The 25,234-nt window shown below is 45.2% G+C and overlaps 1 protein-coding gene and 1 non-coding gene across 2 annotated transcripts in view; both read left to right on the forward strand.

Annotated features, from left to right (window-relative positions):
* The first annotated feature begins 3,176 nt into the window (after positions 1–3,176).
* LOC115029119 (U1 spliceosomal RNA) lies at positions 3,177–3,336 on the forward strand. The gene has a single exon (XR_003834690.1). It is a non-coding gene; the product is annotated as a U1 spliceosomal RNA (small nuclear RNA).
* Positions 3,337–8,504: 5,168 nt separating this feature from the next.
* The window catches only part of Iqgap2 (IQ motif containing GTPase activating protein 2), a 259,461-nt gene continuing 242,731 nt past the window's right edge, over positions 8,505–25,234 (forward strand). The window contains exon 1 of the mRNA XM_021180833.3: positions 8,505–8,799. Coding sequence (XP_021036492.1) covers positions 8,754–8,799 — 46 coding nt within the window. The 5' untranslated portion in view covers positions 8,505–8,753. The remainder of the gene's footprint in view (positions 8,800–25,234) is intronic.

A 25,234-nucleotide genomic window follows, 5' to 3' on the forward strand; every position in this document is an offset into this window, starting at 1 on the left:
GGCTGTGTGACTGTGTGCTAAGTTCTGTTTAGACAATAGACCAGCCACATGATCCATCTTCCACCACATAGTGAGAGAAAAGAGAAAATCTCTTGTTACATCCTAAGAGGACCTTGAAGACTCACTAACCAATCCCTCAAATGGAGAAGTTGATTATCAGGGGTGGGCCCGCCTGCCCCTTAAGGAATAGTTGAGTTTGGGGGGTATAGGCCACAACTTCAACCAACAAAAAGCACCTCCCTACAAAGATATGTGTGTCTGCATATTTCTATTGTCACATCACTGTCATTTATTGCAACGGGGTTTTATTTTGAAAACATATAGATTTGTCTTATTGAGGAAATGAAACACATGAGTAAAATATGCTAAATCAAGAAACTATGACATAAGTTCTATTTTAAAGACAGTCACAAAATGCTTATTTATTTTTTATTCATAATTTAATTTTTTGATTGAAAATAGATTTTTTTTAATATGCTACATTTGGATCATGGCTTCTTCTCTCCAGCTCCTCCCTAATGTTTATCTTCTCTGGAACCCAAACCAATGCCCTTTCTCTCTCTCTCACTAGAAAACAAGTAGACAACTAAAAAAAGAAACCACAATAGGACAAAACAAAGTGGGGGGGGGGAAACCCGAAAGTAAAAGCACAAGGCATCATTTTAAGAACCATTCCAAACATAGAGAAGAATATCTAGGAGCGAATATCAAATGCCGGTGTGCACTAGCTACTTCTCTCTGTGTGACAAAATAAATCACTGTCCTGAGAGATCTATATAACAAACATGCCTCTAACTTGTAAGCTCCACTTGCCCAAGGACAGATACCTTCCCGAAATGTTGGGGGCTACTGTTCATGTAAGATAACAAGCCACATGTTATTTCTTCTATAAACAAGGTTGGTATGGTAGCACAGGATGTGCTCGATCACATGTAGGCAGGAAGTACATCAGGATGTGTGCTTGGCCCCAATTGGATGAAGGCAGGAAGTACGTACCTTAATGGGGTTTGCCTTTATACGTAGCTGACTGAAGTAATTTGGTGCCATTCACTGGAAATCCTGGGCCTGCACCTGGACAGTGTCCATCATCCTGGCTAGTATTTAATAAAGCTTGCCTCAAATCTGGCTTAAAAGTGTGGTCATGGTCTTATTTTCACCCAGTGGGATTAACCTATGTTTCCTAGGTGGTTCCAAATCCAGTCAAATCATAATGAAGACCAACCATCACCCTGACTGTGCCTCCTGAATACAACTGCTTATTTGCTGAGTGGAGTGTTTGTTTGTTTTTAATTTAATAGGATCAGGACGGGGCTCAGTGGCGCTTACCTAGGAGGTTGAGTTCAAAGCACAATATGGGGGGGATCGGGCAAGTGAAAGGGGGTAAAGAGAGCCAGAGGCGGAAGGATGGCCATGTGTTTGAAGGCAACGTGGACTATAAAGGGAGACGTTAACTCTAGCAAAGAAAGAAGGAAATAAAATGTTATAGATTGGATGTCTTCTACCTTCTTTCCTAGTTTCTCAGAGTTAACTGCCTCTCTGAAATAGTGCATCCTCTCTGCCTGTCTTTTATGATTTTACTAAGTGCCTAACCTCCACATATATTATGTAATTAGTGTATTGATAATTGCACACAAATGATGTCATGTATACTGGATCCATGTATCTGTGTTATATACCACCACAGATGTATCCATTCTGCCACAAGAGGACACTGACCGTTTTCAGTTGGGTTGGATATCTGTGTGTGTGAGGCTAACTTCGCTTGAGGCCCTTAGAAGAGGGGATTGTTTAACACTATAAATGTGCATCTTCACTTTAGAGATGGCCAGCCTGCAATGCTTGCTCTATATGCTGCTTCCCCAGCACTACTGCAGCATCCCTGACTCTTCACACTTGTTAACTATTAATCATTTTGCCAACCTAGTGGGTGTGATGATTTTTATTCCTTGGTAACTGTTGTGCTCTTGTCGGCAGCGTGAACCTGGGAGAGTGGAGCCTAGAAATGAGGCAGACTTAAAGTCCCATGCCATAGCCAACTCTATTCAGGGCATCAGACAATTTATACCTGAGGGTTAAGCAAGGGCAAAGTTCACATGCATTAAGGATGTATACAGTCACAAGCACAACTCAGGCTTGGAGATGTTTTTGAATAATAAAAGTAAAACGATAGGGTAATCTGAAGTAAATGTACTGCTTTTTACTACACTTGAGAAGGACACAAAAGCCCACACTAGAACAACCCAGATTGTGGAGTAACAGAGGTTGCAGGACTTTCTGTCTCGTTTCCTTGGCATTATCTCACTAGCTAGCTCTCAGATTCTCACATAGCTTTGTTCACGAACCATGTTCCGACCCTAACTAGTGACACTTTTCTCAAGATGTGCAAGCTCTCATTGGTTATCTAGAAATCTGTCTTCCATCAGTTAATGAAGACAGCCTTTTAGCAGGGAGATATTAATAGTCAGGCTAGGGAAACTGAAGTCAGGGCCACCTGCTTCTGCCAAAGCCTGAGCCATCCATGAGAACGTGGCATTATAGGCAATGCGAAGGCACAGCTGATTTTGGAAGTGTGCTTCAGAACTGTATAGATATGTGAAGGCACTCCCCCTCCCCCTTAGAACTGTATAGATATGTGAAGGCACTCCCCCCATCCCCCTTATAGCTATGGGAGGCATTTGGCGCTGTAGAAGCAATGTGGAAGCGCACACCCCAAGCACCTTTTTGATGGCACCCCAGTCACACATGAAGAAGGCCAACACAAATCTAAAGGACTACCTTCAAATTACAAAGGGAACTATAGTTTGGACCCAAAGTATCATCCAGGTTCCTTACTCTTTGTAATGGCAACTAAATGGTGACTGGGTGGGTGGGGTGGGAGTCTGTGCTTCCCCAAAGGGAAAAAGCTGAAACTTATACTATACACTATCAGTCTATGAAACAAGAGATGGACTTCTGGGCTGGGGAAAGCACACCCTGGGTGAGCCCAGCCCTATGGTTTATTGCCTTTGAGACTCAGAGGATAGAAAGTGGCAATTATCCCTAGAACAGGAAAAGGTACCTGTAAGAATTTAATACAATCGATTTTGCAACAAAATAACTAAGTGCTATTACACTCCCTGAAGTACTTGGCACGTAAGGATTCAGGCCAAGTCACAGCTGTCAAGAAGTTTCTATTCATACCTACCTGGCAGGGGAGATACCAGGATCAAGAAGATGGCTTTCTCAGGGTGAGGCTTATCCACTGCACACCAGATGTGCTGACCCCTGCGATTTCTCCAGATGCAGAGAAACTGCATAATTTGTGGTATTGAGGGAGTGAATTTATGTCTCCCCTGGTTGGAGGGGGTGGGGATGGTTAAGATCATCCTCGGCTATATAGAGAAGGAGTCCTGTCTACAATCATAAGACCCCATCTGAATAATGAAACAAAAGAAAAATAAAGAAGTTCATGTTCTAAAGGAAGGTGACCAATAATCAACGGATAGTCCAGCGCATACTGAGGGGTGAACGCAGTTGGGAGAATTGACTCAAGGTAATAGAGACGAACAATCAAGGGCATGGGGCTGGCAAGCAATGCTGCTCTCTGCCCTTGGAATGAGTTTCATTCACAGGCTACCCTGGGAATTACTTTCTCAAAGTTATTTGGGCTCTGACTTTCTTAAACTATGAAATGGGGGGATAATCATCACATTGTGGGTGGCTTTATTTAATTCACTCCATCAAGGTTAGACAGGCTTTCCAACCTTGATTTACTAGAAACTTTATCCTTGAAGCAAAGAGGGGCGGGGGAATGAAAGATTAAAAGATCGCTGGAAGGCTGTACTGATTTAACATTTACAAAATATTTGAAAGTTGTCCAAAATTATAGGTTTTCATGAAGGGGGAAAGGATTTCATCAAAAACATAATGTATATCTAGACAAACAAATGTGTATAATAAGAAAAGCAATTGGCAGAGACCCCAGGAAGCAGGAAGTGTAATTAGGCACTGTTCTTGCTTGGCTGTGCCAATGGCTGTGCCTCAGTTTCCCTGTCTGTAAAATAATACAAAAGGGAATCCAGTCCTGCTATTTTCTTTCTCCCAGTACTCCAACTCCCACTTCGGTTTCTCAGAACAGAAATACTCTTTTTTTCCTTTCTGATTCAGTTTCTTTTAATCTGATGCTGAGCTGTAATGATTTCCTTTTTAGACAGAGGTCTCCATTGCAGTAAAGCTTAGCTCTGGTTTCTTCTTGCAGGCTCTCTGTTTGTAGAATGGGTGACAAATTAGAAAACGTTAACAACACAAAATCTCCCCATCCTTTGAAAAAGTCCAAGTGTCTTTTCTTCATGCCTCTCACTTGGTGGTGATTTTAAAGATATCAGTAAGCCACTGTTTTGGATAGACTTGCTGAGTGATCAATAGCGCTATCTTATTGGAAAATCAAACAATTTTCTATAAGTTTTGTTTATGTTCATTTTATGTTTATAAAGCAAGTCTTGTGCTTGCTTGTAAGGCTATACATATCGCTGGGCGTGGTGGCGCACGCCTTTAATCCCAGCACTCGGTAGACGGAGGCAGGCAAATTTCTGAGTTCGAGGCCAGCCTGGACTACAAAGTGAGTTCCAGGACAGCCAGAGCTACACAGAGAAACCCTGTCTCGAAAAACCAAAAAAAAAAAAAAAAAAAAAAAGGCTATACATATCACATGTGTGTGGTGTCTGCAGAGGTCAGAAGTGGGTGTCAGATCTCTTAGAAATGGAATTATAGATCATTGTTAGCTTTGATGTGGGTGCTCAGAACTGAGCCTGTGTCCTCTGTAAGAACAGTAAGTGTCCTTAACTCCTGAGCCATCTCTCTGGCCCTTAAATCAGTTTTAAAGCGAATGGATGCTGACATAGTGCGTGTTAAAATTTTGATTCAAGCATATTCTTGTCTCCTTTTGATATAAACAATCTAACGGTTACTCTTTTAGAGCTGCAAGTTCCCTAGGCTGAAGACAGAGGCTGGAGAGTTTGAGGGTAGCCCCAGCCTATAGCCAGATTCTACGCATGCATGCAAACAAAACAAAAGAGCAGCCATGGTAGGAGACAAGGGAGGGACTTTACAAGTATAACCCTGCCTGAGGAGGGCAGGGTTAGGCCAGACTACCAGACAAGGCAGTGAGAAATTAAAGTGAAAAATTTTAAAGGGGGCTCTGTGATAGGTGCTTGGCTGGCTTAGGGGAGGCTTTAGTTTCGAGCTTTGGCACCATAATAATAAAATAAATAAAATTTTCTAAGCATTTTCACTCTCATTTCAACTTGTTAACAAAAGAGCTGGGCTTAAAACATAATATTATACACCATATCAACAGAAATTCGTTCTCTCACAGTATTGATTTTTCAATACTTGGTTAGTGTTAGCTGTATTGGCACATATATAATCCCAGGCTTTGGGAAGCTGAGGCAGGAGGATCAAGAGCTTAAAGATGACCTGAGCTACATAGCAAAGTCATGCCTCCAATAACAATCACAGTCATAATGTATCATAACACTATTATGATAATAATGGCGTCATGCTTAGAAGTTCTTCAATGTCATATATCTAAAAAAAAAAAAAAAACCTTTCTTGCCTTATTATTTTTTTAAAGTGTCTTGGAGCCTAGTAAGATGGTTCAGTGTGTAAGGGTGCTTGCTGCCAAACCTGACTATCTGAGTTCAATCTCCAAGAGCAACATGGTGGGACGAGAGAACCAGTGCCACCACATTGTCCTCTGACCTCCACACCTGCACCATGGCACACAAGCGCCCATGTGCACACACATACACACGTGCTAAACAAATACATGCTTTAGAAAAGGAAATCTAAACAAAACAAACTCCAAGAGGCATTTTCTCCCCCACAATCTGGGTTCGGTTTGTCTGTTTGTTTCCCAATATCCTCACAGTTGAAGACACAGGACAAAGACCATGTATTTAGTTGAGTCTGTGGTCTGAGGTCAGATCCTAAAAACAAATAACCTACCATTCTGCAGGTGAATTTCTTTCCAGAGAGGTGGTGTGTGGTGATCTGTGAGACAGCACAATGCAAACAGAGATGATAAAGATTGGCTCCAGCCACTTGCAAGATACAAAAGCACTGCCTGGGCTGGAGAGATGGCTCAGCGGTTAAGAGCACTGACTGATCTTCCAGAGGTCCTGAGTTCAATTCCCACATGGTGGCTCACAACCATCTGGTATGTCTGAAGACAGTTCACTCATATAAATAAGAATAAATAAATCTTTAAAAAAAAGAGAGAGAGAGAGAAAGAAAAAAAAGAAAAGAAAAACACTGCCTTAGATTGTGTCTTAGCATTCATTTCTCACAGTGACATCAGCTGTCACAGAGCCCCAGATCCTCTAGAGCGCTCAGAAGCCAGAAAACTTAGAACTACAGTCTTCTCACTTACATCTTTGTGTTTGATGCAATCATAGAGGATATATTTCACTCTATCCAGCCCACCTATGAGCATGTGTGACTGCCCTGTTAGCCTTGAAGGACCTTCAGCCTGTCTGCAAGAAAGCATCATGCTTCCTGAGGTCAACTTCATAGAAGCTCTTCTTTCTTAACATCTTCTATAGCCCCTTCCATCCAGCATCAGCATCTCCACCTTGTTTGCTCTAATACATTTTGTATGTCTGGCCAGAACTGGCCTTTTCTCAAGTCCAGAACATTCTGTGATTCTTATGCTCAAAACCAAGAAGTTATGGGTGGTTGTTGCAGCCCTCATATGCAAGCCCAGTTCTTGGGAGATTGAGGCTGTGGGGTCACAAGTAGGGCAAGATCCTGTCTCAAAAATAAACAAACAACAAAACCACCCTAGCACGCCTTTAAGGGTTCTCAAATGTCTTAATTGTCATAATCGACCACTTGGTCTGACATTCAGAAAGTGCTCTGCAGCTTGGTAACAGGTTCCCAGCCCAAGCTCAGGTTCCAGCTAATGGCTCCCATCCTTGCCTGTCTCTCAGGATAGGATGTTCTCCACCCAACTCTTGCCTATCTTCAAACTCCACCTGACACCACACTTTGAAATCATACCACCTTCTCAGGCCATTGTGGTTTACAGCGATTTCCTCCCACCTCTCCTCACATAGACCATCTACTTCTTGAGGCCTTGCATCCTGGTGTTCATCCTCAGAACTGATGTGTGAGGAGTTCATCTTTGATGCACAGAATAGCAGTGCTTTTTAGAGACCAACGTGTCGTCTCTGAGACATGGAAGAAGCCTGGCTGGCAGGCTGGTCACTGGATGAGCATCATTGACCTGTGGCCATAGCATTAGAAGCATCTACTTTTGTGGGGAGGAAAATCCCTTTTATCCCATTCCAACGAGGTGAGAATCCAATGTCTCTAGGGGTGGGGGAAGGGGGATCCTCTCGCTCTCATCTCATGTGACTTCCCTCTTCCTGTGCACCTAATTCATAGGCCAGCACAACTTCAGCTTCACTGACCACTTGTGAGAAACGCAAGTTCATGAGCCTCAACCCAGACCAACTGAACTGGAGGCAGGGCGGGGTCCAAGAGTCTGAATTTCAAGTTTCAAGAGGTCATTGTGTCTCCCAGAAAGCAGCTGGCCGCTCTCTGTAGATTTGCTTAATTAAAGGTGACTAGTGTCGCTAGACCACCTTTCTTCCGCTAAATCATCTCTTATGACCCTCTCTTTTGATGATTTTTTTTCAGTCATGTGATCACCCACATGCCCCAGGTTTGTGAAAAGGCAGTGGCCCACGTTTAGGAGGGGGAGGGGGGGGGGTCCACATTCCTCCAGGCTCCAAGCAACCGCATGAAAAACCGTGCTTTTAAAACAGCTACTTGTGGTTTCTGTCTCAAAAGCTGAGCCGGAAAGGGGTTTGTGGTTGTGCGACCCCGGCTGGGCCTGAGCGACAGTTTTGCGCATTGGGGGCGGGCTGGCAGAGGGGTGGGAGGATGACTGGCAGTTGTGTTCTGAGTGTTGTTTGGAGGCTGTAAATCTTGCCCCTGCAGCCCGCGCACGAGCTCACCCTTACCGTTTCTTGTCAAGAAAGGGGAATCCTGTGTCTCGTAGACCAAAAGTCATAAACAACTTTCGTTTATAGCCCTAAGCGCGAAAAACAGGCGCACGCGGGGCTCGGGGGTGGGGTGGGGAGGTGAGTGTGTGAGGGTTGTCCCCGTGCAATCTCTCTAGAGGAAAAGGAACTGCAATGTTTGTCTCTCAGTCACTGAGCAACACCCAGGCGAACTGGGTGCCTGTGGTCTGTTGTGGTTTTTCTTGCTCTTCCCTGCGCTGGTTCACTTCCACCCTCCGGATGCTCCAAGGCGCCCTCCATCTGTGCCCTGGGCTCCAGCTGCAGGGGTCCAGGGTGCCTCTCAGCCCCTTCCTCTCGCGGGAGGCGGGTCCTCGCAACCGGGCGCTGCGCTGTGCGGCCAGTAGGGGTCGCTGCACGGCGGCGCGCTCCCACCGCGGTGAATAACGGGGCCGGGCGGGAGGAGAAAGGAAACCTGCTGGGGGAGGCGGTGCGGCCCGCGGGCGGGCGGGCGAGCGATCGAGCGAGGGAGGAGAGAGTTCACTTTTGCCCCGGTGTCAGCGAGACGGGGCCGCCGCAGGCGCGAGTGAAGAAGCACCGAGGGAGCGGAGCGGCCAGCTCCGAGAAGCCGGGCGAGGGCAGCCCAGAGGTGGGATCGGAGCGCGCCCGCCGGGCGCGGAGCCCGCGAGCCTGGCCAGCGAGGGAAACCAAGGGGGGCGCGCCCCGGGAGGGCCCCCGGAGCAGCGCAGGATGCCGCACGAAGAGCTGCCGTCGTTGCAACGGCCCCGCTACGGCTGTGAGTGTTCGGGCTCCCGCTGATCTCGGGGCGCCCCTCTCCCTGGGACGGCGTTGGGGAGGCCGAGGGGCTTGAGGGCGCGCTGCGGAGGGCAGCGGCTGGCAAAGTTGAGAATTGGAATTGCAAAGGAGCAGGGCGCGGATTTCCAAGCCCCTTTCTTCCAAATTCCTAATTGCAGCTTCCAGCTAAGTCCCTCCACCTCGCAAGCCTCAGCAGCTCTGGTGCAGATCAGGTTGTGGTTTAGGGGTATCAGGTGAGGAGCCCGCCTTGCTTTGGGCGCTGCCGGCTCGAGCCAGAGGGTGGCGTAGGGGATCCGATGCTTCCCACCCAAAAGGGGCGGAAAGTTTGTTTGCTGTGGCTACAGGTGGGCAGCGCAGCTCCTGTGCCCGCGCGCTCTGCGAGAGGTGAAGGCACTTTCCTGGAAGGGCAGGCTTCTCCTACTAGTCTCTTTTGGGCCTCACCTGAGCAGCTAGAGCCACTTAGGCCCCACAGGTGTGAGGCCCTTCCAGCCAAAGCCTCCAGGGACACGTACCGCCCCCAGCCACTTTCCCGGTGGCTCTCCCCGCCCCCGATCTCCTGCGCGGGAGGATTTCTGTGTGGACAGACTCTGAGCCAGTCTGATTGAAAGTGACGGTGTCGGTTACCCAGCCCCGGGCTGCGGGCGGCGGAAAGAGGTGGCTTTGACTAACAAGAGGGAGCCAGATTATCTCCAACCACGTGGCCCCTTGCAGAGTTCAGAGTCCTAAATTTGCGCTAGGAAGTATTTCCTTTAAAACAAACAGAACGCTGGCTTCTTCTCCCGGGTTGGCCCTATCGACAAACGCATGGCCGCGAACCATGGGTTAATCTTTTGCTTGGACTGGTCTTGGTAGACGCAGTACCAGGTTTAGGTTAAGGTGGTGACGACTGCAACCGAGTTAGTGTGTTCATGTCGTTTGTGGTGTTTGGTAGGAGCACAGATGAAATCTTTGGAAGAGGGTCGCCAACTTCCCTAAGTCAGTCTCTCTCTCTCTCTCTCTCTCTCTCTCTCTCTCTCTCTCTCTCTCTCTCTCTCTCTCTCACACACACACACACACACACACACACACACACACACCAGTCTTGGAAGAGACTGTCAGAGGTGAGAGGTTTGTTTTTTCCTTGTGACAGCAAGGAGCCAGCTGCAGTTTCTGTAAAGTGAGAAAATGTATTCAGCCACCCAGCATTTTGCAGCCTGCCCAGTTTGCAGTTGATAAACCACTCAGAGAGCTCCTGGGGCTGGAGGAGGAGCCCTGTGCTCATCTGGTGCTTGCAGTGTCAACCTCAGGTCTTTGGGAGTCCTTTCCTGTGAAAAGCTCTTGGGACAGAGGGTGATTTCACTGTGTTGCGCTGTTAAGATGACTATAAGGTCTGTAACTAGGGGAGCACACATTACAAAATGGTTTGACATCACACGGCCTGCGTTATCCCTGTTTTATGCACAGTGCGAAGGGGATGAATGTGGACCAGGAATGCAGCATTTCCATTAGCCCCTGCATGGGCATCTGATATGATGCCTGATTTTTATTGAATCAGCCTGTCGCTGCAGCGAGCCTTAGAAGACTAATCAAGGAGGCATTGATTCGGCAAGCCTGAAGCCTGCTCTGCCGAATGAGCCACATTCCTGAGAAATCTTCCTCTAAGTTTCTGCGTTGATCTGGAGTGGCAGGGCGGGGTGCTGTGATTGGAGCCACTTAGCTTCCTTGGGCTTAGCAAATGTCGTTCTCCATTGATTCAACACGGTTAAAATGGGGAATATGTGCTTATGTGTTATCCATACTGAAATATATGGATATGTGAAATATGAAACGTTTAATATTATAGCTGGCTATTACCATTTAAATGAACATTTTAATAATACTTTTGATACCGCGTTCATATCGAGAATATGTGTACAGCGTGTTTTTTTTTTTGAAAAAAGCTATCTAGAGCTGGTAAGATGGCTCAGCCAGTACAGATGCTTGCTGCCAAGCCTGACGACCTGAGTTCAATTCCAAGGACCTACATGGTGGAAGGAGAGAGCTGACTCCTCCAAGTTATCATCCGACCTCCACAGGTACACACATACACACAGGACATCTAGCAGAATATACCTTGCTATTAATAGACACTACCAAGTTCTTTAACTATATGAGTTGTTGGTTTTTTGGGCCCTTTGTCAGGAAGGACAACAGGGTTGTCCTCACCTTGTATTATAGGGCATGCCTTTTTTTTTTTTTTTTTTTTTTGCCTGGTTACTGGTTTGGTAAGCAAGTGAGTTCAGGAAACTTCCAGCGCTAACTATCCCAAGTTTTCCAGACTGTTGTAAACTCTGGTGGAATAACAACCTTCCAGGGGTTTGAATTAAGCTGTTTTACTTGTTTCAAGTGTGGACTTTTCTGCTTTCTATCCCCTTGAACTGTTTTTATAGTCCGTAATTCTTACACAGTGCAACTAAATTAACCTGCCCGGGTCTCCCTCCTCCTCTTCAGGGTAAGCATCTGTAAAAAAAAAAAAAATAAAAAAAACCCGCCAACTCCTAAGTTGTGCTCGAGGGTTTGTCAGCGGCCTCTCCACAGTAGCTGCGAGCCTTCTCAGATTCCTGACAGATTGCTGAGAGTGTCCAAATTTGGACACAGGTGCACACTCAAGTAAAACTAAATAGACCAATTTTCGTTGAATTCCTGTTGCTCCTGGTCATGTGTCCCTGCAGCCTGCAAAGTCATGTGCGAGATAGTAACAAAAAAATGCTGAAGTGTCGTCTCAGCAATGCTAAGCTGATGAACGGCGGCGGAAAGGAGGAAGAGGCGGGAGCCATCTGTATGCAACCACAAGCATCGATGTAGCTACACATTTAAACAACACGTACGCGTAGGTGCAGGTCACAGTTCACTTTTGTGAGGTTGTAATGACTTAGGAAGTATTTGCTGAGTTACTTCTCAAAGCCCATTGTCACCATGAACCGTCAAAAGGTTTGTCTCCAATTAATTCCTTGAGAGTTAAAAAGGCCAGTGGTGAAAGCTCCCGATGCCTACAGTTAAGTTTCCTTCTCACTCACAATCCAGACATCGTGGAAGCATCACTCGGGGTCACTACTGGTTGTATACATGGCAGGAATGATAGATTTCCACTCCGAAAAGTCCAAGTCCTTCTCATGAGTTACATTGTAAAAGTAACAGTGACCGATGTTTCCTTGTTTACTCCATTCAGAAAGGGAAGTGGGTAATACAGGCTTGTCATTCCAATACTCAAGGCCAGGACAGGATGAGTGGGATTTGAGGCCAGCTCGGGAGGCATGAGGAATTCAAGGCTAGTCTGAGCCACAGAGCAAGTTTTTTTTTTTTTTTTTTTTCTTAAAAATAGTTCAGCTGGAGGTTGGAGAGATGTCTAAGTCAGTAAAGTGCCTGTCTGGCAAGCATGAAAGTCTGATTTCAAGCCCTAGAGCCCCTGTCAAAAAAGAGGAGGAGGGGGAGAAGGAAGAGAGGATGCACATTTACGATCACAGTGCTGGGGAGGCAGAGGATGGGTGAAACTCACTGATGGGCTAGCCTTTCCTTATCCGAGAGCCTCGGGTCCCAGTCTCAAAATACAAGGTGGATAAGTTCTAAGGAGCAACACCTGAAATGACATGACATCGTAAATCCTCTCTCTCCCTCCCTCTCTCCGTGTGTGTGTGTGTGTGTGTGTGGCTTTAGCTGATAATGTTGAATTTTTGAGTGACGATGCCCTTGTCTGAAGAGTCTGAATGACGTGGCTTCTAAGTCACGTGGGAAACGGACCACTGAGGGAACCAATGCAATGCTTTCCTTTCGCCAGTCTGACATGGAGAAATGTCAGTCCTGAAGTAGCCAACTCAGCTGTGTAAAAGGGCAGACAGAGACTGTGGCGCTGTTCCACGAAGCTCAGCTCTACCATGCCATGCTTTCCTCCGAGGTGGGAGATGTCACGTGACACTGTCTCCACAGACCTAAAGTCCAGCTAGTCCTTTGGGTTCTAGTGTATTGGCCGAGCTCCTGAAGGTCAGCAGTTACAGGGTTGTTTTAGTGTGTTTTTAACTTTAATTACACAGGCTGAACTTGTTTGGGAGAGATTAAGCTTGTAATACCAAGTTGGCTTTCAAAGTTCATGCTATTTAGGATGTTAACTCTTTTCTCTAGGGAACTGTTGGTTGGTCGTTACTCCCACTCACCTTCTCTCCAAGCTGCTTCTGCGTGCATGGTGCTGGGAACCAAACCTCGGATCTCAGCTAAGCTAGCAAGCTCTCTTCCACTGATGTATGCCCTCAGCCTGCCATAAGCTTCAGAGCGGCTTCCTTTGGTCCAAGTCTCCTAAGGAAACAGCGCTAAAGCTTGCTTCACCTTTAGGCTAACCAAAGGAGAGGCAAAGGCCCAGAGCAAGCAGTTAGCATGGGCAGTGGAATTAAGGTTTGTGACCTAACTACACCTGGGTGGTTTTTAAAATCCGTTATTTCTTTCAGCGGGTCATTATTACTTTGGGGGAGAAATTGGGAGACAATTGCATTGCTAATTCTCACAGGATCTGGAATCCATGATTCTGTGTTACACACATAGCTAGTTGGTTACAGTACAGGGGCAACTTGCAGCAACATGGCCAGACCCCTCATCCACCTTTTACCAAGGGGCCACACCTGAGGTGTGTGTGTGTGTGTAGGGGTAGGTGTTGGGGATGACCCCTTCTTTCTGTCTCTTTCAGCTGTTGGTCATGACTTCCTCAAAGTACATAAACCTATAGCCATTTGGACAGGATGCTTTTAAAAATAGATACACTGTATTCTTTAAGGCGGATTTTAATGCATTCTTTTTTCTACAAAAAAAAAAAGCATAGGCAATTCATGGACTTATATTTATGGAGTACATTCAGGCTTGTCAAAGCATTCCGTGTGTAGATAAAGACATTCTGTCAAGCTCTGGGGCTCTGATGTGAAAGGAAGGCTGGCTTTTCCATAATAATATAATGGCACGCACCAATGACTCTAAATAGGATACTTTGTAAAAATGTGTTTTATTACATATACTGTCCTTCCCTTGAAGTCTGGGCTCGATGAGAAAAACTTGCAGGGGGGTGGCTAGCTGACCAGTGAGCTGCCACTTTCTGTTTCTTGCTCTGGTTTATCTTTCCTTCAGAGGAAGCCTGGTGTGAAGGAAATGGCCAGAGCTCTAACGTTGAATCGCTCTGGGTCTGAATTCTGACTTCCATCTCTCTTTGACTGGCGTTAGTGTCTCTGCCAGCACCTTGAGAGGTGTGTATTAATCGTAGAGCTACTGACCTGATTCATGCATGGTTCCTGGCTCACCGGGTAAAGGTAAATTGTAGTTATTTCAATGAATTGAGCATCTACATCCTATGTACAAAACATTGTGGGCGAAGGAAACACAGCTAGTTACAACTTAGAAGGAGACCTGGGGACTCAGGGTGTCTGTCCTCAGTTGGTAGGATGGCTGCTGTGCATGGGTGATGATGCCTTGGATTGGGTCCCCAGCCCTGCACAAAACAGGCAAGGTGGTGCATTCCTGTAATCTCAGGACTTGGAAGGTGAAAGCAGGAAGATCGGGGGTTCAAGGCCATCCTCAGCTACGTTGTGAGTTTGAAGGTAGCCCGGGGTACATGAGACCCTGTCAAAAGAAAGAGGTAGCGAGAGCCAGGCAGGCAGGCAGGCAGGCAGGCAGGTAGGCAGAGATAAGGAATAACACTTTTTCTAGTTTATTTTCAAGTTCTCTGGAAATGAAGACGTGAGAATGATGGGTCTGGGGCAATGAAAGGGCTTTGTTTCTGGTTTGGCTGAGGAGTCTGCATTTGAATGAGACCCTCAGGTAGGTCAGAGGCAAAGCTGAAAGATATTCTGGGGTACTTGTTGTGGAGATCAATACTTGCCAGGATTAATACTTGTTGTGGATAGATGCTGAGGGGTGAAGAAGTCACTGGAAGGGGAAACATCATGGAGTCCTTTATTTATAGGCAGTAAAGGTCAGTTTGTAGTATCTTCCTGGGCTTCAAGATACTAAAACAACTTTTTTTTTTTAAACCAATATGTTCTTGAGTGAGTAGCACTTTGGAAAGTGGAGTAGGGCAAGGCTAGGTATGGGGTTGATGGGGAATATGTGCACAGGGTACTGTCTGTTCAGCCGGTCCAGGGTCCTCTGAGTTTGAGAGGGCCTTTAGGATGGGTAGCATTGCCAGGTGGCTGTGCTGAAGGTAAGCGGATTCTCTGAGAGCGCGTAAGGGACACACACTGAGTGGGCGCAGATCTTGATGGCTAAGTTATCAGGGATAAGGTTTCTTCCTCTTCTTGTTTCCGCATTCTCTCCCTTACCTGTGATAGTTTTCAGTTCTCACATTCCACGGTGAGCATGCCCTCTGATGTTCAACATCTCACTCAGCCTGGTTGAAGAATGACTCAGTCCACATTTCTAGTTGGCTCCCAGTTGGGGGGTGAGGCTTTTTCAATAGTTATACTCTCTTTGGCAAGAGACCCACAGGTTTTACTAACGTTACCTGCACTCTCCTTTAACTTTATAATCGTGCACTGCTTCTTGGCCTTTGGCTAGGATAAAGGGCCATTTTACAGTCATGTATTGCACATGGCCTGTCTTTGTCAAGGGAGTGTCTCCAACACCGTCGAGGTTTTCAAAGGACACTTGCTGGAACAGCAATAGTAGAACAGTACTTGGGAACTTATGGAAAAGGCAGATGCTTGACTGTAGCCACCCTGTAGAAGTTCTGGGTTCTCTCCTCCCACCGTCCAGGTTTTTAAGAACCCTTCCAGATGATGCTGATGTCCTAGAACACTGGAAGAGAGAAAGGCTATTTCCAATATTCTATGACCCTTTACACTGTACTTGCAGAGGTTTGCCAAGAAAGTGCAAACATAGGTACCTTACACAACACTTTATTTATACCACCTGTTTGTGTTTTACTTGAGCACACAGCTGTACCATGTCCCAACCTAGGCATTGATTTCTATATAGATTCATGTTAATTGTAAGGGATTTGTTTTAGTGTGGCTTTGAGGTTCCTTTGCTCTCCCCTGGGAAACAAATATGACACAGACAGGAAAACAATCTTGTCTTTGTGGACTGTGCAGAAGTGAGGTTAGCTGCCTGGGGATTTACAGAGGAAAAGGTGCTATTAGAGTCGGGTGTGATGGTTTAAATGAGAATATTCCGCACAGTCTCATAGGGTTGTGCACTTGGACCCCCACTGGCAGTGCTGTCTAGGGAAATTAGTGGGTGGACCTTGCTGGAGGAGTATATCATGGCAGCAGGCTTTGATTGTTAAGGACTTGAGCTGCTTCTAGCTCACTTTCTGTTTCATACCCATCAAGGGGTGAGCTCTATACTTACTCCAGCTTCCTCACAGCCCCTCCTCCTTCCCAGGATGGTGATGGGCTTTTATCCCTCAGGCACCATAAGCCCTAACAAATCCTTTCCTCCTCCCTGTTGCTTTTGGTCCTGGTGTTTTTTTATCCCAGCAGTAGAAAGCAAACCAAGACATGGGGAGGTTGGGTGTGCTGCAGAACCTCCCGGGAACGGAGGCCCCAGTGGCTGCCAGTTTCAGGCTTCTAACCTTTAGGTCTTGCACTGGAGAGTGGACAGTGGACAGTAAGAATTAGAAAGTATTTGCTCTTTTCCTCTAGGTAGCTCACAGTTTTCATCCACTTGCTCAGTTTTAAGAATTTTTCAATGTGTTAGTAGAGATGATATAGACAGACATGAGGATCTAAGTGTGCCCAGGCCCTCCCCACCTTGCAGCGGAATGACAGATGTGTTCATTTTGCAATTGATGAACTGTAGAAAGCATTTTTATGGTTTTAGCTTGAGATTCCCCCCCCCCACACACACCTTTTTTTTTTTTTTTTTTTTTTTTTTAAAGACAAGGTCTTACTATATAGGATGAGCTGACGAGAAAACGACTTTGTTTTTTTATTTTATTTTGGGGAGAGGCAGAGTCTTGCGATGTAGCTCAAGTTGACCTAGAACTTACTATTCTACTTTATCAGTCCCCTGAGTGCTGGATTACTGATATAAACTACTTAGTTTTGTCAAGAAAAGCTTTTAACTGCTTTCCTTTTTTTTTTTTTTTTTTGGTATACTTTTCCCGTACTTGGAAGATTGAAGTATGATTGCCGATAGTTACAATTTCGAGGGCAGTCTGGTCTGATCATCTGGCTGAGTGTGGCTAACACACACGTGTGTGCACGCGCTCATACACACACAATTGGATGGTTGTGGTCCATGCTACTTAGGGTAAGTTAAACAGAAGGAGTTCAGAACCAGCCTGCCCAAGTTAGGGGGCTTTGCCCCAAACTGAACCTAAATCCAGGGCTCTGGAAGGACAAGGCTGGAGCTCAGGGGTGGGAAGTGGGCTCAGCTTATGTATGAGGGTAGCTTAGTTCCTGATGATCTGGGTCAGTTCTCATATTTCATTGGCAATATGAGTTTACTTTTAAGTAATGCTGATAGCATATTTCCTATTGGCTCTTGAGAAGTTGTTTTGGTTTGCATGTGATAATATATTGTAAATACTTAGGAATCTAGCTAGTACCCCGTACTTTGGCACCTGGAAGTTATTATTATTATTATATGTTATTATATGTTTAGCTCAATATATACATTTTTTCTACTTTTTGTCTAAAGGAGACACTCACTTCCATTATTTTAAAAGCAGACAATTCATCTGGACTTTAGGCTTGCTTTCTCCTGTGGAACTCAAGCAAGTTATTTCAGTTTTTATGTGTCCTCATTTACAAAGTGTGGTTGGGAAGGTGTGTTCTCAAAGGGTTAAATGATTTTATGAGGCCTGTGTGTGCAGAATGGATGGCCATAGGCTCCTCCCTCTAATGGTGGGTAGCATGGTAGAACCCCTCCATCCATCCCTGCCTTGTCAGTCCTTCCATCTCTCAGCTCCCTTTCCCTCTCAGTTCACAGTATACGCACATCCTTGGCTCCTTCTCCTGTGAGAATGCGAAACTTCTTCAGTCATTTCTAAGCACATTGAGTTCTGTCTATTAATTCCGGTGGGGATCAAATTAAGCCTTGGAGGCGATCACTTAAGTCCCTGTATTCTATTAGTGCTTCCAAATAAGGCTGCAGAGTGCTGGCCTATTTGTTTTGTTATTTTATTGGGTTCTTATACCTTTACTTCTCTTCTAAACATTCCACGCTAATCTCTTTCAACCCGCTAACACTAGGTAGGAGAGAAAGAAGGTTAGAGTGGAAAGGGGACATCGACCTCTCCAGGCTACTTCCTCCTGATTAGGTCCAAGTCCAGTCTTCATCATCAGAATATTCAGTAGTCCAGAAAACCAACTACCCAGCAGTAGCAAACAGCCGCCACCCTCTTCTTTGAAATGCCCCTGGCTGCTCTGCTGCCTCTGCCATGTAGACCCGCCCCAGAATTAAACTATCTGCAGCTGGCAAAAAAATCACAGCTCCCTAGAGCAAGAGACAATCATAGTTCATGACTGTGGACAAACTGAAGCAGCCCTATATTCTATACCTGGGAGTAAAACACATTCACATACCATCACTGGGGTTTTAAAGACCTCAAAACTCTCACTACAAGAGAGGGCCTGGGTTTCTCTGTCGCTTGTTTTGGTCTCCTTACAGAGATCTTGCAGTTATCACCAGCAAATCTGACATACCCATTTTATTCTGAAGTTAGCGAGCCTTGTCCTGTCTCATCTAGTTGCAGGGTTAAGTTGGTCTTTGCCACTGGTGCTGATTTGAAGGGTTTCTAGTGCCAGCTAAATGAGAAGGAACCACTGGAAATGCTCTGATAGTCTGTGCCTGGCTTCATCGTAGCATTTGACTTTACTGCCAGGGTCAGCTGGTCTTTTGCGTAGCGTCTGTGGGATGCTAGCGGGGAGGGGAGGAGGAGGAAGAGGAGGAAGTGCGTTGGGTTCGTTAGGCATCTTTCAGACCTCAGAACTTTTGCCAAGTTTGAAGTTCACAGGCCCAGTGAAGCTGAACTGTGTGGTAACTGGGATGTTGGAGAACCTTGGGGGCTGGGGCTCTGCAGCTTAGCTCTTGCTTTACACGCGTGAGGCCCTGGGCTTGTTTCCCAACATTGGCCCCTAAGAAATGAAAATCCTTGGCTTATTCACTATCTGACGATTCAATTATCCTCTTACCTTCTCCTTTCTACCTTTCCCTTTTGTTTATTTATTTTATTATTATTGTAATTATTTTCTCCAGTGAGTTTCTGTACTACTTCCTTTATATGGTTGTTACTGTAACACCTGACAAAGATAACTTACAGGAGGAAAGATTGATTTTTGGCTCCTGGTTTCAGAGAATTGCAGCCCATCATGGCAGAGAGGGCATGGTGGAGCAATACAGCCGGAGCATGGTCAGGGTCTGTTCACATCACAGCAAGGCCATGAAACAGAGAGAGGGAAGCACGAGGTACCTTCAAACTAATGACCCACTTTTGTCAGACAAACCCCATCTTTTAAAGGGTCCACAGTCTCTTCAGATAGCACCACTGTCTAGGGAACCAGGTTTAACGATACAAGCTGGTGTCTCAATGGGGAACATTTCAGATTCAAACCAGACATCTCATAGAATCATTTATCAACCACCCCCTGGCTCCCCACTTCCCCCAAAGCAGCCACCGCCATCAGCCACACTTGGCAGATTCCTTGATGGGAACCTGAGTAGATTAGCTGCTCATTCTTTGCCTGAGCTTTGGGCTCACTGAACGGGCTTTGCAGGGTTGCACTGTGTGACTTGGCAAGGTGTCAGTCACACAACTCTACTCCCCACCCCCTACACTCTGCTTCCCCCATGAGTTCTAATAAGTAGGCTTCCTGGAGCCTCGCTGCCTATTAAACCCTTCGTAAGTTTGTCCAAGAAATGACAATTACAGAACTAATACAAACATGTGCTTGCTTTGTTCTGCCTTTACTAATGCAGACTTGTATTCTGCAAATGGAAAACATTAATTTTTAAAGAAACATACACAAAGATACTTTTCCTCTCCGGGCAAACCAGGTCGTTCCGCCCTGATTCTGGGTAAAGTCTCGAAGCTTCTCTCCTTGTGTCTCCTGAAAAGTGTTTGCTATTGTTAGTCTGACCTGGCAAGTAGTTTGTGCATATATATTCGCCCCCCCCCCCCCAGTGTGAGCGTCATGTGTGTATTCAACAAGGTGAACTCTGAGAAAGAAATGAAATTTCTAATGTGCTTTTACATGGTAGTTTTGGAACCTCTGCAAATATACCTTTGGTCTGTTAAATAAGACAAAATCTAGTCACCAAACAAGGAATGTTCTATCTTACCTACGTTTGAGTGATATTTCTATGAAGTTCTGAAGAATTGTTTTAAAGTTTGCCTTTAGGTGCGGGGCCAGGTACACTATTTGAATTTTTTTCACTGTGTATTACTTTTTTTTTTTAAACAAGTGTATATTTAAAAAATATTGTGCCGCATCTATTATGCTGAGAATAATGTAAATAAAATAGAACAGGATAAAGTTGATGAGGGACAGGAGTGATGCTGGTACCTTGCCTGCGTCATCTGTCTCCACACTTAATTTTAGTCAAAAGGCAGTGAAACAATCACGTCAGCTGTCTCTATGTACTAAGATAATGGAGGGACTAAATATTTTCTCCTCTTCTCTAAATTTCTAATGTGTTTCTATAGTTGGAAAAGCTAAAGTAGGTATTTTTTGTTCCTCAAGATGGAGGATTCCTAGTATCCTCAAACTCTACTTTGAGAAAAATCAGAGCCTGCAGACACATTTAATGTTATTGGGAAGATTCAATGATAGTTCAGGTTTCCAGGCATGTTTGTGCATGCATATGAATGTGCTTATGTGAATGTATATGTATGTGCCTATGTGTATGCATGTGCATATGAGAGTGTGTTTACATATGTGTATATGAGAATGTGTATGTGTTTGCCCATGCATATGTGTATGCCTATGTATATACATATGTGCATGAGTGTGGATATATGAGAGGCTGCCTGACAGGAGTATTGAGGGCCCCAGGACTCTGCTGAGGGGTTGTACGTGAAGTGGAGATAATGAAAGTTTGAATCAAAGGCATAAGGATCAGCAAAGCAAACAGCAACGGTGACAGAAAAAAAACAAACAAAAAACATGTAGGCAGTAGCTAGTCGGAATTTTTAAATTTCTAGAGAAGGGAGTTGGTTCATCTGCAAAAGATAATGAATCATGTAGTACTTCCAGTGAATAAAGATTGCTGACATAAATGCAGGGCCCTGCTCTCTTGAGTTAAAAGGAGAACCCTTCAGGACCTGGAAAGAGGTGGGCCACTTGTTATCATCCCTCATTCAACAAGGGATAAGAAGTGTCTTTGTGCCATGGACTTTGCTCAGAGTTTGCAGATTAGGTATCTTTATGGGTCACCCGTGACCAAGGCCTAACATCAAATAAACGACAAGAAGCTTTTTTTTAGAGTCTCCTAAGCACACAGTGCCTTTGTCCCTCAAAAGAGAGAAAAACATTTGTGAACAGTGCATAGGTAAAACAAGGTTGGCTGTTCCTGCTTGGTCTGTTGGGAGCTGCCGTTGTATGCTCTGCACTGGGAAAGGTTGGAAGTGTTAGCAACCTTGACGAGTGAGAGATGAGGAGACAAGGGCCCTGGGATCGAGTGATGCTTACTGGACGAGACTGGGTGTGGCTTCTCTGAGCCTTTTCTATCTCTGGAGGAGGGGCTCACACTTACTTCACCTCCAATGGGGCACTAGGCAAGAGCATGCTCTGGAAGCAGTTTCAGTGCATCTGTGCATGGTGGGAGGGGAGACAAGTTAGCACTTCCTTGAATAACTCATTCTTGGGTCTTAAAGGGCGGCTTTGAAAAGGGTACATCCTCTAATCACTGGCCTCCCAGGCAGTACCACACTAGTTTTATGACACACACTTTTTTGGGACTCGTGTTTGAAATGAGCCCTTTCTTCCCCTCTAGCTTGGAAGGTCAAAGTTTGGTTCTCTGTGTTTAACTCTTAGCCACCGTCTTCTCTGCCCATTGGACAATTTCTTTTACAGAAAGTGTCAGTATTGAAATTGTGGGTTAATGGTAGGAGCCAAAATCCTGGAAAGCGTTTTCCCAAAGGAGTTCCTCTGATCTGGAGTCATTGAAAAGTGTTTGATGAAGGAAAGAAAGGCCATTGTATGAGACCGAGTGCATCTCTGGTTTACACAGGAGGGGAGAGGAGGAAGTTTGGGAAGGCGACTCTGTTTCCTTTTCTGTTGGTAGAGACCCTTCTTTTTTCTTTTTTTAAAAATAAGGTGAGATGCTGGGACATGTTCTTGGGAACGTGGAGGGGGTGTGGTGGAAGCTCAAGCTGCTGGAGGTTGAGATCTCCCAGGGTGAGCATGGGTATCGATGTCACATGTTCAGTACACATCCTTGACTGCTCTCCACGCTCTAACAACGCCATGCCTTAAAGGTCTAATTCATTACGGTCAACCTGTGTCCTGGTTAGTTTTATGTCAGCTTGACCCAAGCTAGACTTGTTTGCGAAGAGGGACTTTCAACTGAGAAAATACCCCATAACATTTGCCTATAGGCAAGTCTGGTAGTGCATTCTCTTGATTCATGACTGGTGCAGCACTCCTCCAGGGCCTCTGCATCACCTCCTGCCTCCAGTTCCTACCCAGACTTCCCTCAGTAAGGGACTGAGACCTGGAACCGTGAGATGAAACAAAACATTTTCCTTCCCAAAGTGCTTTTGGTCACAGTGTTCACAGTGATAGAAACCCTAATTATGACAACATGGCTGCCAGTTAAACTCTAAGGAGCTTGCCAAAGCAAAAGATGCTGTGCCCTCTTGCTTATTTTTCCAGATCTTGTATTTCTTAGAGGGGATGTTCTTGCAAGATATTTTAATTTTATTTTAATTGCCATGTAATAAATTTATTTTGCCTTTCAAAGTAACGTATTAGCATGTGTTGATTGTATACGGGAATTTCATTATGACATGTCAGCGCGCCTGTGATTTAATTTGATCACATCCATCCCTCCATCACTGTTCCTTATCTTCTCTCTCCTCTTTTGCCTTCCATATCCCGAGCCATCGCTCCTTTTACTTTCGTGTCTCTCTCTCTTTTTTATACCCCTAATAAGAATGGCTGTCACTAAGAAAGCAACACACACTGGTGAGAACACAAGGGAACCTAAGCCTCCGCTCACTGCTAGAGTAAACTCGAATTATATTAGCGCTGTCACTGTGGAAGTTAATATGGGAGCTCCTCCCCAACTAAGTAGAGAACTTCCGTTTGACCCACCTAACACGCCTGGGTGCATATTCAAAAGAATTAAACGTAACTTACCAGAGAGATACTGCCTAAACCTGTTTATCACACTCTGTTCATTATAGCCAAGTTACAAAATCAGACTCACTGCCCATCAATAGGCTAAGGGCTAAAGAAAATGTCACAACACACACACACACACACACACACACACACACACACACACACGATACTTTCATTCAAATTCAACCATAAAAATGAATTATTAGCCAGGCAGTGGTGGCGCACACCTTTAATCCCAGCACTTGGGAGGCAGAGGCAGGCTGATAGAGTTTGAGGCCAGCCTGGTCTACAGAGTGAGTGCCAGGGCTACACAGAGAAACCTTGTAAAAAAAAAAAAAAAAAACAACCAAACAAACAAAAACCCAAAGAAACGAAACAAAACAAAACAAAACAGAATTATTTAGGTTTTTTCTCCCGGTTTAAAAATGTTTGACCCTTGGGAGCCTCAGAGATCACAGTGAACATTCAGCCTAGTACCACCCATCCATCTGCAGACTTTGGGACCAACTCATCTCTAAACACTTTAGCATTGATCTCAGCTACCCAGAGTGAGAGCATTCTCTTCCACAGATACATCCTCAAGACCGTGCATATCTTCGTTTTTATTTTAACATGGAGATTACCCTTAGCTGTACCTTAGAACCATATTTCAGGGTCCAGTCAAGTTTCTCAGTAGTCTTTGGTGGCCATATTCTTTTCTCTGGCTGGGGCAGCTCCTGCATCCCACTCAGTTCAATGACACAGCATCCTTGAGAAGCCCAGGCCAATTTGCTGATGTGGGTGCTTCATGAATGCCTGTGCCCTCTGTGCATAAGTTGGGGCACGCTGTCTTACCTACCATTCCCAGTGATAAGCAGATACTTATAAAACCTCCCTGGAGAGGCCAGTGTAGCCAAGGCTTGAAACTTCACAGTAGTTAAAACCTGGCATATGACATAAAATGGCCATGGCTCTGAAGCATCAGAGTGACATTCAAAGCGAGGAGAGAGGGAACAAGAGAGGATGATACTGTTGAGAGAAACAAATATTGCATATTTTCTCATGTGAAAAAATCTAGATTTACATATACATACAGGGTCAGGCATACTGTTGCACACCTTTAACCTAGCATCCCAGCACTTGGGAATCAGAGGCAGGCAGAGTTTTGAGTTTGAGGCCAGTCTGATCTACATAGTAAGTTTCAGGTCAGCCAAGAGATACACAGTGAGATCCTATCTCAAAGAACGTGTGTGTGTGTGTGTGTGTGTGTGTGTGTGTGTGTTATAAAAGTAAGGAGGGGCCAGGCAGTGGTGGCACACACCTTTAATCCCAGCACTTGGAGGGCAGAGGCAGTTAGAGGTCAGCCTGGTCTACAGAGTAAGTTCCAGGACAGTCAGGGCTAAACAGAGAAACCCTGTCTGGAAAACCAAGAGGAAAAAAAAAAGTAAGGAGGGAACTATTTGGGGATAGGAATGGTACTAAATCAAATATGAGCAATGTACAATGATACATGTATATGAAAACATAGTAAATCCATTATTTTATGTGAACATTAATCTTAAAGAAGTATGTTATCTGTCCTCCTTGTCCATCTGCAGAAGTTTTCATCTCGAACTGAAACTCTGGACATAGGAAATGGCAATTCCACATTCTCTCCTCCACCTACAACCTTGTTCCTACCATTACCCGTCTGTAATAGCTGCTGTAGGTACATTGTGTTGTGTAGGTGACACCCTTCAGTTAGCATTAGGCCTTCTCGGCCAGGCTTGTCTCACTTAGCATGTCTTCAGAGTTCATCCAGGTCACAGTATGTGTCTGTGTTTCCTTCCTTATGAGCAAAACCAAATAATACTCTACATTGTGGACATCATGTACACACAATATTTTCTGTCCATTGGTTGATGGACACTTGGCTCTAATGAACCAAGCTGCTATGAACAGGGTGTACGCTTCTTTTGGATATGTACCAGTAAGTGGGATTGTTGGGCTGCATGGCAGTTCTGTGTTTAATCTTTTGGGGAGCCACTGTGTACTCCTCACTTTAAATGGAGTAGATTGAAGACGGCTTAGAAAAGTAAACTATCATGCATTTAAGGATGCTCTCTTTAGCTCTGTAGGCCTTCAGCCTCCTGTTTAAGATAACCTCCTGGGAAGCTG

The sequence above is a fragment of the Mus caroli genome, unplaced genomic scaffold, assembly GCF_978045245.1.
Source record: "Mus caroli unplaced genomic scaffold, Mus_caroli_1 scaffold_15, whole genome shotgun sequence".
Lineage (NCBI taxonomy): Eukaryota > Metazoa > Chordata > Mammalia > Rodentia > Muridae > Mus > Mus caroli.